This window comes from Kogia breviceps, chromosome 14, assembly GCF_026419965.1.
Source record: "Kogia breviceps isolate mKogBre1 chromosome 14, mKogBre1 haplotype 1, whole genome shotgun sequence".
In the NCBI taxonomy this organism is placed as follows: Eukaryota; Metazoa; Chordata; class Mammalia; order Artiodactyla; family Physeteridae; genus Kogia; species Kogia breviceps.
Window position 1 is genome coordinate 65,118,930 of NC_081323.1, and position 15,426 is coordinate 65,134,355.

Below are 15,426 nucleotides of genomic sequence, written 5' to 3' on the forward strand. Positions count from 1 at the left end.
TGCTAAAAACAAGTATCAAAGGGCTCTGGAACAGAAGCAGAAACAGGGAGATTTTGGAGGGCAGTCAAACCTTGGAGGAAGCAAACTGCTACAGAGTGAATTTCCTGGTTTTTTTTTTTTTTTTTTTTTTTTTTTGGATGTGATTCTGCCTTAAAGGGAATCTGTAGTAAAGAGGGCAAAGAACAACTAAAACTCTGATGGAAAAATCCCATGTCTTTTTGGTAGGAGGAGTCAGGGGAAGACACAAAGGGCAACCAGTGGCAACACAGAATGAGAAAGGAATCCTTGAAGAGAGGAAACCAGAGAATGGGAACTCCAAATGTGGTGTAAAGATAGCCCACGTCCCTGGCTGACCCTTAACCATGCATGTGGCAGACTGAAAGCAGCCTGAGCTAAGATCTGAGCCACTTCCCACAAGCATGAAGGGGTTTGTAGTTTTAGCTAATTGCCCGCTAAAACTAAAACGAAAACATCAACACTCTTCTGAGGAATATAAGTGAATCCAGAGTCCACAAAAGAACATTCAAAATGTCCAGGAAACAATCCCAAATTACTGAACATATGAAGAGCCAGGAAAATGTGGTCTATTCTCAAAAGAAAGGTAATCAATAGGTACCAACACCTAGGACACAGATGTTGTAATTATTAGACAAAGACATTAAAAGAGCTATTGTGAATATGTTCATTGAGGTAAAGGAATATAGGCTCAAAATAAAACAAAGATAGGAAATCTCAACAAGAAACAAAAAAGGTTAAAATAAACTGGATGGAAATACAGAACTGAAAAATACAATATATGAAATTAAAAATTCACTGGATGGGCTTAATAGCAGAATAATGATGATTGAGGGAAGAGTCAGTGCCCTTGTAGATAAACAGAAATTATCCAATCTGAAGAAGAGAAAAAAAAAGAAGGTGGAAAAAAAATGAAGAGCATCAGGAAACACAGGAACAATAGCAAAAGGTCGCCCACATATAGGTAGCTGAAATCCCAAACGGAGAGGCAAGAGAATAAAGAACAGGAAAAAAATCTTTGAATAACCTCTAAAAACTTCCCAAATCTGGTAAAAGACATAAATCTGTACATTCAAGAAGCTCAGTCAACCCCAATAGGATAATTACAAAGAAAGCCATGCCAAAGTACATCATATTCAAACTGCTAAAAAATCAACGTAAAGAGAAAGTCTTTAAAGTACCCAGAGAAAAACAACCTGTTACAAAGAGGGCAACAATGATTCAAATTTCAAATGACTGCAGCCTTGTCATCAGAGACCATGGATGCCAGAAGACAATGGAACATCTTTAAAATGCTGAAAGGATTTCAGAATTCTATATCCAGCTAAAATATTCTACATGAATGAAGGCAAAATAAAGACATTTTCAGATAAAGAAAAACTAAGAGAATCTGTTGCCACCACACCAGCACTGTAAGAAATACTGAAGGAAGTTCTTTAGGTGATACCCTGAAGAAACTTGGATCTTCAGGAATGAATGAAGACATCTGAAATGGTAAATATTTGGGTAAATTTTTTAAATTATCCTTTTAATTTTTTAAATATTTATTTATTTATTTAGCGGTGCTGGGTCTTAGCTGTGGCATGCGGGATCTTTAGTTGCAGCATGAGGGATCTAGTTCCCTGACCAGGGACCGAACCAAGGCCCCCTGCACTGGGAATAAAGAGTTCTAGCCACTGGACCACCAGGGAAGTCCCCCTTTTAATTTCTTAAAATACATATGACTGCTTAAAGCAAAACTATAACACCACTTTGTGGGATTTATAATCAAAGCACGTGTAATACATATGCCAATTACAGCCTGGAAGACAATAGGAATTGGAGTAAATGGACCTATATGGATGTAAGGTTTCTACCTTCTATGTGAGAATATGAACTCTAAGTGTACTGTGAAAAGTTATGGCTATATATTGAAATATCTAAAGCAACCACTAAAAAATAATGCAAATAGGTATAGCACTAAAAAGCCAATACAGAAATTAAAATGGAATTCTTTTTAACAATTTCAAATAATCCAAAAGAAGACAGGAAAGGGGGAAACAAAGGAACAAAAAACAGAGGGACTAAACAAAAAACAAACTTTAAAATGACAAGCCTAACCATATAAATAATTACATTAAATGTCAGTGGACTAAATACTCCAAAAAAAGCCAGAGTTATCAGAATGGATTAACAAAAAGCAATATCCAACTATATGCTGTCTACAAGAGAGTATTTTATATATACACAGATGGGTTGATAGTAAACGGCAGAAAAAGGATATACCAGCCAAACATTAAAAACACAAGGACGGACTGACTATATTAATATCAGATTAGACTTAAAAATAATAGTAATACAAAAGATAAAGAAGGGCATTTCATAATGATACAATCAATTTACCAGAAAGACAAAACAATCATAAACGTGCACACAGCCTCAAAATATATGACAGGAAAAATGACAAAATTAAAGGGGGAAATAGACAATTCCACAATCATAGGAGATTTTAACACCCTCTCTCAAACACTGGCAGAACTGCTAAATAAAACATCAGTAAAGACACAATATCTGAACAACAGTGATATTTATATCGACAGATCAAACATTATACTGCAGAATTCACATTCTTTACAAGTGTACATAGTACATTCAGCAAGATAGGTCATATCTTATGCTAGGCCATAAAGCAAATTTCAGCACATTTAAAAGGACTAAAATCATTTTTAAATTTCTAGTCACAACAGAATTAAATTACAAATTAGCAACAATAAGAAATTAGGAAAATTCTAAGTACTTGGAAATTAAACAACACACTTCTAAATAATCCAGGGTCAAAGGAGCAATTAGAAAAACGTATCTAACTTAATGATAATGAAAGCAACATATAATTGATGGGATGCACCTGCAACAGTGCTTACAGGATAACTTATAGCTTTAAATGCTTGTATTAGAAACAAAAAGAGGTCAAAATCAATGACTGGGTGAGAGTCTTAGCTACACACACACTGTTAGCTGGGCTTGAGGCCTTGTGCCCTCACACAGGAGAATGGAGATACGGTGGAGATACGGCTGAAAGTGAAAACTGGGGCAGACTGGGAACTGCTTGAAGGTTGGATGCTGAATGTTCCCCAACCTCATTGGCAAAGGGTGAGAGCCTTACTGGCTCCAGGTGTTCAAGCACAACACCTGACCAATCACAGGCTGACTGCTAAACTATAGGAAGCCAGGCTCAAAAAATTTTAAAGACTTAAAAAAAAAAAAAATCACATAACGTTCTACCTCAAGAAACTAGAAAAGAAGAGCAAAGTAAACCCAAAGCAAGTAAAAAAAAAAAAAAAAAGAAGAAGAAGAAGAAAACAAAAAAGAAACCAACAAAATAGACACCAGCAAACAACAGAGAAAAACGAAGTAAGCCAAAAGCTGATTCTTTGAAAAGAGCAACAAAATCAGGAACCTCTAGCTAGAGTGATTGAGGAAAAACGAGAACACAAATCAATCCCACGAATGACAAACAGTTATCACTACAGATTTGGTAAACATTAAAAGGCTAACAAAATGCACAGGTAAAGTTTAAAGTTATAAGCAGCCTTTTAACAAATCCAATACCGAATAATCGCCTCAAAAGTCGTATAACAACTCTAATATTTATCTGTTCAGCACAATCAAAAGCTATGCTTTTAAAAGGATGATTTTATATAAGCACACTCATACTGTGGACTAAAGTGAAGCTGTGAAGCCAAGTACCTCCCCCCATCCCAACAAATCATCCTGAACAAGCTACTAAGGCAGTATATCGGGAATTTCTATAACTCCCTGAATTGGGGCTGGCTTTACAAAATAACCAATAGGTTTTTACCTCTACTAAAGTGCCTTCATCAATTTGTGCTTTTTAAAATTTTCCTGTAGTACTCATGGTGTACTCTAATCTCTGGCTTTTCAAAACAAATAAAAAGGTTATTTTCCTCAAGCTATTTCTATAAAACTTACAGGCAGAGAGATAATGCCTTATATCTAAGGACACTCAAGACAATGTCTAACTATTGAGAGTATGATTAGGAAGGGCTAATACATTTGAAATATTGTTGAGCTCTTTTCCCCATTTAACAAAACTATATTAGATATATAAAAATCCTAAATGTGTCTGAGGTATTCAGATGTGACCATTACGGGTGATTTCTTATTCGATTACTCTGAGAAAAATTCTGAAACGGTGAGGCTAAGTGATCTCCTCCATGGCATCAAGTCCCACACTGGCCACGTGCTGTCTTCCCTGAAAAGCCAGAGGGGAAGAATATGAAAATATGGCTTGGATGGGTTTCCACTATCTGAACCCCAAAGCAACCAGGGACTCTTCTATCTTCACAGCAGCAGCAAACAAAATGCAACAGGAATTGAACTAAATTGAACCCAGTAGAAGAGTTTTAATAATTTCAATAGACCTGAAAAAGAGTTTTCATATTCATGAAAATGGCTTTAAAGAAATCTTGATTAGAATTAGCACTACCAAAAGAAAAAGGCAGGTGTCCGTTAAAAACCAACTCCGTAAGTGTAAATCAAAAATAGTTTGTAACCGAGCCAAAGAAGCCATTACAAGCTGCTATATAAATAGGCATTTAATGATTTTTCCAACATTACGTTATTGATCTAACAAGCCCTCTGTTTCCGCTGAAATGAATAAGTAATTTGCTTAAGATAACATTAATAGGATTTGCGGCACATTAGATACCCTGGGTCTCTCTCATTGGTAAAACTACCACTATAAAAAACAAATTTTACATTGTCTTTCAGGGAAACATCTGCATAATTTCAGAAATCACAGCAAAAGGTGAGACACGAGGTACAACCATCAGGCACAAAACGGCGTTTCTAAGTCGTAACACCTTGAATGTCATTTATTCAGCTCAACAACTATTTAACACACACTAACATCAGACATTACGTCTCTAAGCACTGAAAACACAATGGCAAACAAGAGATATGGTCCCTGCTCTTAGTCTATCTGGGAAGACAACCAAGCAAGGTATATTAAGAAAGGATACCAGGCTAGCACAGAGAACGGGGTCTGATCCCCTGCAAAGGGAGCCAGAGAAAACATCTGAAGACACGGATGTTTAGGCTGAGATGAGGAAGCAAGTTAAGACGAAGCCAAGCCCTGGGGGTGGGGGATGGTTGAGTAAAAGATGGCTGCTGGCAAAGAAACTGCAGTCGTAGGCACAGTACGTGCACCACCAGGGATTTATGTTAAGAGTTGTCGTTTGTGTCAGAAAAGAGACTGTCATGGAAAATTAGACTTTACTAGTACAGCTGCATGTATCAAAAGACAACAGTCATCTAACTTCTTCACCTAGGAGGAAAAAAGGTAAGAAGGTCACAGTTTTATCTTGGCCTACTCCCCACATTGCCCATTCACACACACATCTATCTACTCACGCCACGGCATGTGCCAGGCACAAGAGGAGGATCCAATAGAGAATAAGATGGGCAAACAAGCAAATCAGAGGACTTCTGTGCCTACATGATTCTGAAATGCAGCTCCCTGATTTCAGGTATCATTGAATAAAATACTGAGCTTAAAAGCTACTGTACTATTGAAAGACACTTTCAATAATAAGTAAGGGAGTAATCATTATTGCATGTCAAATATGGTATAACAGGAACAATAAAAGAAGCTCTGACACCTCACACACATAAACAAGGAATTATGCTTGTATTTTCAACTAAGCACTACTCACTAGTGTCTTACAAATTTCAGATTTACACACACATGTTTACTGTTCATAGCAAGGGAGGCCAAGCAAGTATTTCAATAATTACTACCAATTGTCAAGCACTGCTGGTGGAGTGCCAGGCTCTTTGCTGGGAACTTAACATTCATGACCTCATTTCACAAAGGAACTAACTATCATCATCTGCGTCGCTCAAACGAGGAACCTGAGGCTTAGAGAGTTTACGTAACATGCCCAAAAATGCATGGCTGGGGGCTTCCCTGGTGGTGCAGTGGTTGAGAGTCCTCCTGCCGATGCAGGGGACACGGGTTCGTGCCCTGGTCCGGGAAGATCCCACATGCCGTGGAGCGGCTGGGCCCGTGAGCCATGGCCACTGAGCCTGCGCATCCGGAGCCTGTGCTCTGCAATGGGAGAGGCCACAACAGTGAGAGGCCCGCATACTGCCAAAAAAAAAAAAAAATGCATGGCTGACAGGCAGTGGAGGCAGGTTACTACTCCCCGTATCAGCGTGGCTTCTGCATCCCCTTCTCTCCCACTGCATGGCTCCTGAGAGTGACCAGCAAGGAAGCTGAAGTGTGACACTGAGCGAGCAGGGGAGGCAGGACGAGATTTCGGGTGGGGAGTTAACATTCAGTGTTCTCTCATCTACACTGAAGTCTCACTACAGTCTTAATCTCAGGGTCCCTGCCCCCCCACTAACAATTCTCTAATAATTCAATCCCTTTGAATTCCAGGTAAACTGTCTTTCTAAGGATTGTGGGGGGATGGGTCACAGAAATAAGCAAATATTAAAAAACATTTAACTAGCAATATCATTCACACCCTGGATCCAACATTGTTCCTGGTGTCATGAGCTCCTGAAGTACATTTCACATTGAAATCTACTGCTAAATAACCATAATAAAAGTTCATAGTGATGCCAAGCTTTATAAACATAATCATCTCATGCAGTCCTCATAATAACCCAAAAAAATCCATAACATCATCCTCAGTTTATAGAGATAAGCAGAAGCTTATCACGGTTAAATACCGTGTCCAAGGTCACACAACCAAAGGCAGTGTAGTAATATGACTCCAGAGCCTAAACTTTTCATTTGTATAACATAGCATATATTCCTGCAATGGTTATATAATTTTTTTTAATACCAAAAATACTCTGACCTGAATTTGTGTATTTGTAGAAATTTTCATATAATTGCTCATATAGCTACATTATCAGAGTTGTATAGTTTTAATCTGTGGCACTTCATTTAATAAAAAGAAAAATTACATTATTAAGCACCAGGGAACTTGAAATCTGTCTGAAGAAGCAGCTTAACAATATATATTTTCTTCAATATTTAACTCATTAACTTTTTTTTTTTTTGGTGGTACACGGGCCTCTCACTGCTGTGGCCTCTCCCTTTGCAGAGCACAGGCTCCGGACGCGCAGGCTCAGCGGCCATGGCTCACGGGCCCAGCCGCCTCGCGGCATGTGGGATCTTCCCGGACCGGGGCACGAACCCGTGTGCCCTGCATCCGCAGGCGGATTCTCAACCACTGCACCACCAGGGAAGCCCTAACTCAATAACTTTTTATCCTAAGAAAACAGACTGTTTTGTGATGGTTAATATCAAAATCATTTAGGGTCCAACAATAAGAGAGGTAGCATTCCACCTTTTTACAATCCTAATTTAGAAGCAAATAATCTTTCAGTTTATTTGTTCATAAAACAAGTATTTGACACAAGTTTAATGGAATAAATAAACCACAAAAATTTATAAATAAATGGGGAAAGTACAGAGGCAAACAGGTCAATACAGGGATCACCTTTTGGTGTCTGTCCCCTATTCCTCTCAATTTGCTATTTCTAACCCTCAAATAGTAAACATACGAACCATTTCAGAAAAAGGGCAATGGGAAAGGAATAGAAAAGTAAAAAGTATATGATATAGTATATCTAAGGAATCAATACATTGGTCTTATTTTCTCATCTACACATGATACTTACTAATTATTTCCTTTATTTTAGAGACAAGCTCAAAACAAACGGGGCAGCAATGCTTGTAAATCAGCTGACTGAACCCACAGCATTTAGACTGGGAAGTGGGCAAGCTCCCACTTTTCATTAATACACAAAACAAAGGTCCAAAAGACTTACCAATTGGTACTTGTTCAGGTTGGCTGAGAGAAACAAATGCTGATGTGTCATTGATCCAGGATATCTGAATGTTACCTGTAACAGTGAATTAAAAGTAAGCATTTAACCATTTAGATAGCTATCAGATTCCATTTGTACATCTGATATATTTCAGAATATCCATCAATTTAAAGAGAGATGAGGTGCTAGTTTAAAATTTGATCAAAATCTCAGCACTACAGAGAACTAAAACTTAAATCTACCACTGCAGCTATTTCAGTTAAAACTTCAAGAAAGGGGCTTCCCTGGTGGCTCAGTGATTAAGAATCCACCTGCCAGTACAGGGGACACGGGTTTGAGCCCTGGTCCGGGAAGATTCCACATGCCGCAGAGCAACTAAGCCCATGTGCCACAACTACTGAAGCCCACGCACCTAGAGCCTGTGCTCCACAACAAAGAGAAGCCACCACAATGAGAAGCCACCACAATTAGAAGCCCGCACACCACAATGAAGAGTAGCCCCTGCTCACCGCAACTGGAGAAAGCCTGCACACGCAACTGGAGAAAGCCTGCACACAGCAACAAAGACCCAAGGCAGCCAAAAATAAATTTTTAAAAACAAAACAAAAAAACCCTCAAGAAAACAGACAAACCAGAAAAAAAGAAGCAGCTTTAAAAATTTGTTTTAAAAACAAAAGAAAGATCCTTCTGGATTAAATCCTGAGGCAGTTTATCATTCAACACAATCTCATGCCAGGGCTGGAGACTTTTTTCCAATCAAGATCACTAACAGGGAGTTCCCTGGTGGTCTAGTGGTTAGGATTTGGCGCTTTCACTGCCGTGGCCTGGGTTCAATCCCCGGTCAGAGAACTAAGATCCCACAAGCCATGCAGTCAGGCCAAAATAAAAAAACAAACAAAAACTAATGAAGACCTAAATAAATTAAGGAATATACCACGTTCATGTACTAAAAGACTCAAAATCCATGAACCTGGTATATTAAAAAAAATCACTAATAAAAATCAGACACCACGTATGCTAAAAAAAACCCACACAACTATTTCTTTTTAGAGATTCAAACTCTGAAAATTATGAATGGGGAACATGAAATAAATCAATGTAGCAAGAAATAAGAAAAATTCAATAATGATCTCAAGGTCAGGTAAAGAAACCAGGTAAAGGCAACAGGTAGGGGATAGAGGACGAGGTAAAGAAGGCATCGGAGAGAGGAAACCAAGACAGACTAATAGAGAAAAGAAAAACACAGAGGGACAGAAAGCAGTATAGTGGAACAAAATGATTTTCACACACAGAGACAAGTCCTCGATAAAGGTGAAAGGCGGGACTTCCCTGGTGGTCCAGTGGTTAAGAATCTGCCTTCCATTGCAGGAGACACAGGTTAGATCCCTGGTTGGGGAACTAAGATCCCACATGCTGCAGGGCAACTGAGCCCACACACAGCAACTACTGAGCATGCAAGCCACAACTACAGAGCCCATGCACTCTGAAGCCCACGTGCCACACTAGAGAGACACCCACGCTGCAACGAAGAGCCTGCATGAAAGATCCCACATGCCACAACTAAGACCTGATGCAGCCAAAAATTTTTAAAAACAAATATTTTTTAAAAATATGTGCCATTAATTACCAAAAAAAAAAAAGAGAAAAAAGCGAAACACAAACAGAATGGAATGCAGGAGACTTGAGGAGAGGCAGGAGAGCAGTGGGACAGGGAGCTGGAGAAAACCAAGGAGAAGGCAGAGATCTATCCGCTACCACTCTTCCTAAAAAAATACAGAAAACTGGAATTTTGTAAACTGTTGGTAAACATCACCAGAACTTAGCAATGAAAAAAATCTTTTAATATCTACTAAAATTTTCAAAGGCTAGGAATACTTCATAACTGCTTTGTTTCTCCACCACAGGAAAAAACTCTCACTTCCTGCTGCACAGTGGGGTGCCAGGACTTTCTCAGTTATAAAATTTACTTACTATTATTTCCTTACCTCTCTACCCTGTATGTTTTTTAGATAAATAATAATATTTAACATTTCATAAGTAGTTACTATATGCCACATACTATTCTGAATGCCTTCCATGGATCAACTCATTTAATCCTCATGACACGCCTATGAAATAGGCGGTATCATCATCACCATCATCATCTCCAAGAAGGAAACACAGATACAGAGAGTTACCTGTTCAATATCTCACAGCTAATCTTTTTTTAAATTAAAATGAAAAAAATTCTACTCAGAGCATTCTGCTTAATTTAGCTAATTAAAGTTTGACTAAATCGGGGTAAGAGCAATACAGAATGGGAAACAACATTAAAAAGCTTTACAAAGAAATGAGCTGTGAAATTCAACTGCATTTCTGTACCTGCATTTAAATTAAAAAGCAGGACTAGGGGCTTCCCTGGTGGCACAGTGGCTAAGAATCCACCTGTTAATGCAGGGGACACGGGTTCGAGCCCTGGTCCGGGAAGATCCCACACTCCGCGGGGCAACTAAGCCCGTGTGCCACAACTACTGAAGCCCACGTGCCTAGAGCCCGTGCTCTGCAACAAGAGAAGCCACCACAATGAGAAGCCTGCGCACCGCCATGAAGACCCAACTCAGCCAAAAAAAAAGGCAGGACTAGAATTTCAGAAGTCATTTAGACTATCTGCAAAGATTAGGATAACTTTCTAGAAATAAACCTACGTTCACTTACTTTCCTGAAAATTAAGTGCGTAACGTTTTGTACTTATAAAAGCTAATATATGCTTATTTTAGGAAATACAGAAAAGCATAAACAGGAAGAAAACAACCCTATCTAAAACATTCAGTGATAAGAGCATGATGCTTCCTTTCAGTTTGATTTCTACACAAAGTTAAAAAAAAAGTTATATAGGAATCCTACTTTGTATCTGCTTTTAACTATAAATGTTAAAATATAAACACTTTACCATCTTTTAACAAACTCTTCAACTCTTTAAAATGGCTACATTCTAGTCTGTTGGGGAGACACATAAACATTCACTGAACATTCTTATTATTGGACATTTAGGTTTTTGCTGCCTCCACTTTATTCACGAATTTCCAAAGACGATAGCTTAAATACTTTATTTGTTAAAATAAAGAGACATTGCTGAAGACTTACAATCAGAATGGCCTTTATAAACCCTAATCAGAAGACTGTTCAATTTAACCTAATCACCTCACCTGATAAAAAGGTAACAGAAGAACCACCCTACCTCATACATATCACATATCTCGGTCCTCTCAAACATATGCGCTTGTCTGCTTGGACTATTCAATGTCAAGCAGCAACTGCCTGCCCTTATGAAACAGACATTCTCTCTGAATTTAATCTTAAAAACAATTTATCCTTAGCCCAGACTTATTTCCCATGGTTGGCAGTAAGGGGCAGTCATAGTAACTGTATCTTGCTTTCTTTCCATGGATTAATAATAGCAATCTATTGTAGGATGCTAGCAAAAGTTCCTCAGATCACATTAGCACAAAGACAGCAGCATAGCAAACTCCAGAAATTCCATGAGTGAGATTAAAACCTTGCATATTAATCCTTATTTATGCCCAAGCTAAAGCCATCTGTATACCTTTGACCATCTAGACCAAAAGAGGAGCAGGATCCTAAAAGTACATCTGTACTTGTGCTTTACTTACCAAAGGCACTGAAAAGCTGGTAAAGGTCACTGGTTTTCCATTCTTTGGGGAATGTCACGTGGAGGACATGATCACGTTTAGGCTGCACTACAAGACACATTTTTGATGAAAGACTGACAGCTGAAAAGTGGACAACAGACCAGTGGTTCTTTGACGAAACTAAGCCCTGGCTAACTTGGGGAATCGTTATGAATGCCTCATGGTTACCAAATGACTCCTGAAAGCATTCTTGGGATTGACTGGAAGGACACTGCCATCTGAGCTTAGGCCTCATGCTCTGATACTTTACAGAACCCACAACAATTTGAACCCTAGCAATTCTATGCAGAAACATCTTTGCTCATGAAGTTCCCGGGAAAATTATTTAAAGAAAAAAAGAAAAAGACTGCTCTGTTCAAGAAGTTTCACTAAACATTTAACTTTCTCCTTTTAATCTAGTTGTCCATATGTTTATTTAGTTAAAATAATAATAATAATGCAGTGTCCAAGTTAAATGGACTGTGTTTGAGCAGAGGCAGTCCTGAGTCACAATCTTGTTTTCTAATCCCAGACCCCACCACTTAACTGTGCAACTCTAAGCAAGAGACCTAACCACTCCAGCCACTCATGGTTATTTATAAATTGGGGATGACGATATTCAGCTCGTAGAATTGCTGTTAAGAATGACAGATTTAAACGTAAGTCTAATATGGAGTGCAACACGGCATGTCCTCAAACTATTATTACAATGATTATTATCATCAAGTATAAAGTGTAGTTCACCCATTTCTCTATGCCTATTGGCATATATTAAGGCAAATAAACTAGGCTAGGAAAACAGCAATGGAAAAGAATAATTAGAAGACGAAGAAACCACCTCCCAAATAGACTGGCTTTCTGAGGTTTTCAATGAAAAAAAAAAAAAAAAAATCCACCCACTAAATGTAAATATATACATACTCAAATAATTAGAAAATAGAAAATGTACTTACTGACATGGCTAGCATATCTTAAAAATCTATTACATATATATTTATAAAAAATTATGAATTTAGAGTTCTGAGTGAAAATGAAGTAATGATGAGAAGACATATTTTTTTTAAATTCAACTCATGTATAAACTGGAAAATATAAGTAAAGAGAGGAGTTAATCAAGGCCCAAGGGTAACATTAACTTAAGCATACTATTCATATCAACCACAAAATCACTGGCTATTTTTAAGTGAATAAAGCTCTTTCTTCAGTAATACTTTTCCTGTTATCCCTTCCAGACCACACACTTAAATATGCAGATCCAACGAGAAAATAAAAATTCACTTACAGTCTGGTCCTTCCAAGTTTAGATAGGGGATATCCATGACTCTCATGAGAAACAGCCTACCAAAAGAAAAGAAAAATGGATAATTGACTAACTTCGGTTTTGTTTTTTTTTTTGTGGTATGCGGGCCTCTCACTGTTGTGGCTGCTCCCGTTGCGGAGCACAGGCTCCGGACGCGCAGGCTCAGCGGCCATGGCTCACGGGCCCAGCCGCTTCACAGCATGTGGGATCTTCCGGACCGGGGCACGAACCCGTGTCCCCTGCATTGGCAGGGGGACTCTCAGCCACTGCGCCACCAGGGAAGCCCTGGACTAACTTCTATTAAAAAAAGACTGATATAGGCATGTTTATTTAGCTAAAAAAAAAAAGATATAGGCATCTATTAAATTCTTTTGTAGAAGCTTCTTAATTATATTACCCTATTTCTAAAATCATTTTAAAGGGTCTTAAGATTCACTTCACATTTTTCTCTAGGGCTAAATATTTATCACAAATAGAAGAAAAAAACTGGTACCCCCAACACCTACAACAGCTCCTGACACTCAGGAACTACTCAGTATGTGTTAGCTAAATGAAAAAAAATTAGTAAGGAGTCAAAGAGCTGCCTTGTTGGTCCAGAGAAACTGAGAGAAAACAAGTACTACAGAGTGCTAACCATCTTAACCTCTTAAGAACAACTGTTCCCACAACTGTAAAGGTAACCCCTATGGATTGGTGTTTTGTGAGCTAAGAATGTCACTGATTTTTTTTTTAACTGAATGCAAGTCATTGGATGAATACTAATCTTACTGGGTGAACTGCACGGTCTTAAATAAGTGACCGTTTCAAAAGCTCATGTCACTACTGCCATTTAAAACATATTAAGAGCACAAAGCAAAATAATCAAACCTATCACACGGATGGATATAAACCATAGCAATCATTTACGTATACTTCCAAAAGGGATACAAAGACACTTTTAAAAGAGTACTTCTGGGGCTTCCCTGGTGGCACAGTGGTTGAGAGTCCGCCTGCCGATGCAGGGGACGCGGGTTCGTGCCCTGGTCCGGGAAGATCCCACATGCCGCGGAGCGGCTGGGCCGGTCAGCCGTGGCTGCTGAGCCTGCCCATCCGGAGCCTGTGCTCCGCAACGGGAGAGGCCACAACAATGAGAGGCCCGCGTACCACAACAACAACAAAAAAGAGTACTTCTAAGTTACAGCTCTCTGTAATGCTATTTGATTTGCTTTTATTTGCAAGATTATGGACAGGATATCAGGCATTCTGTTGTTTGTAAGATGATTTTAATGAGCTTTATTTAGATAACATATTGTGCATTTCTGGTAGGGACCACATTATACAGCAAATTAAAAAGGCAATCCAAGTGCCCAACAAGCAATTAGTTTGGCTTCACTGACCCGCAATTAAGGCACATTATTAACAGGCATTCAAAAGCCAAGCAGGGCATGATCTAGTTTACAAATGGAACCATCAGCATGAATACCACTGTTCTGTTAATGCCAGAAAAAACGAAGACCTGGTACTCTGTGGCTTGAGAACTTGTTGCCTAGCCTACAATTTAATAAACCAAATCCTATGGCTAAGAAACCAAATTTATTTTTAGTTCACTAATTTAGTCTCAAGTGTACTATTCTGGTTCTGGTAGCTGGTTTACCCAATTTAATGAATACTGCCTGCAATGCCGGAAGACAATGAGACATATAAAGCACGCAGCACATAGTAGGTTCCCCTCAAAAGTAACTGTTATTACTACTGACAACCAGAACCTGAAAAGTTAGTCCCGGGTTATAAGGATCAGTATTTTTATGCTTCACATAATTTTCAATTCTCCATCTAGTAAATTTAGAGATGGCTCCCAGCTTTAAAAACCACATCAAGAAAACTTTCAGTAAAAGTTAAAGGAACATATAAAAGTCAAGCACCATAAAAACAATTTTAAAATGTGTACCCAAATTTCAACAGAAGAATAAAAGCTGAATCAATAAGATGTTCATTGCTATACCGTCAAATGCACCAATAATCAAAATCAACCTCCAGGTTCAATTTATGTGCGGGTTGGTAAATTACAGTTCATCATTTCAACAGAATATTAAACGATCAAAGTTAACTTCAAGATAATTTTCAAAAACTTCAAAACATCAATAACTTGTGGTACAATTTTAATTTTTAAAAAAGCACGAAATTTTATACTATTTTGACAGCTTTGTAAAACACCGATGTCATTAAACCAAAAATAAAAACTACACCCCCCCCCCCCAAAAAAAAGCCAATCGTTTTGGGAAACTTTGTTTTTAAAAATTCCTTTTACTATTATTTTTTAAACTTAAAAAAGAAAATAGAGGGACTTCCCTGATGGCGCAGTGGTTAAGAGTCTGCCTGCCAAAGCAGGGGACATGGGTTTGATCCCTGGTCCGGGAAGATACCACACGCCGCGAAGCAACTAAGCCGGTGCACCTCAACTACTGAGCCTGCGCTCTAGAGCCCGCGAGCCACAACTACTGAGCCCACGTGCTGCAACTACTGACGCCCGCATGCCTAGAACCTGTGCTCCGCAACAATAGAAGCCACCGCGAGGAGGAGCCCACACACCGCAACGAAGAGTAAGCCCCCCGCTTG

General features: G+C 38.7%; 1 protein-coding gene across 2 annotated transcripts in view; it reads right to left on the minus strand.

The window, feature by feature from the left end:
* The window catches only part of PARN (poly(A)-specific ribonuclease), a 164,260-nt gene that overhangs the window by 93,989 nt on the left and 54,845 nt on the right, over positions 1–15,426 (minus strand). For both annotated transcript variants that reach the window (XM_059038327.2, XM_059038326.2), the window contains exons 19-21: positions 12,814–12,869; positions 11,514–11,600; positions 7,864–7,938 (exon numbers count right to left, since the gene is read on the minus strand). In XM_059038327.2, the coding sequence (XP_058894310.1) occupies positions 7,864–7,938; positions 11,514–11,600; positions 12,814–12,869 (218 nt within the window). The remainder of the gene's footprint in view (positions 1–7,863; positions 7,939–11,513; positions 11,601–12,813; positions 12,870–15,426) is intronic.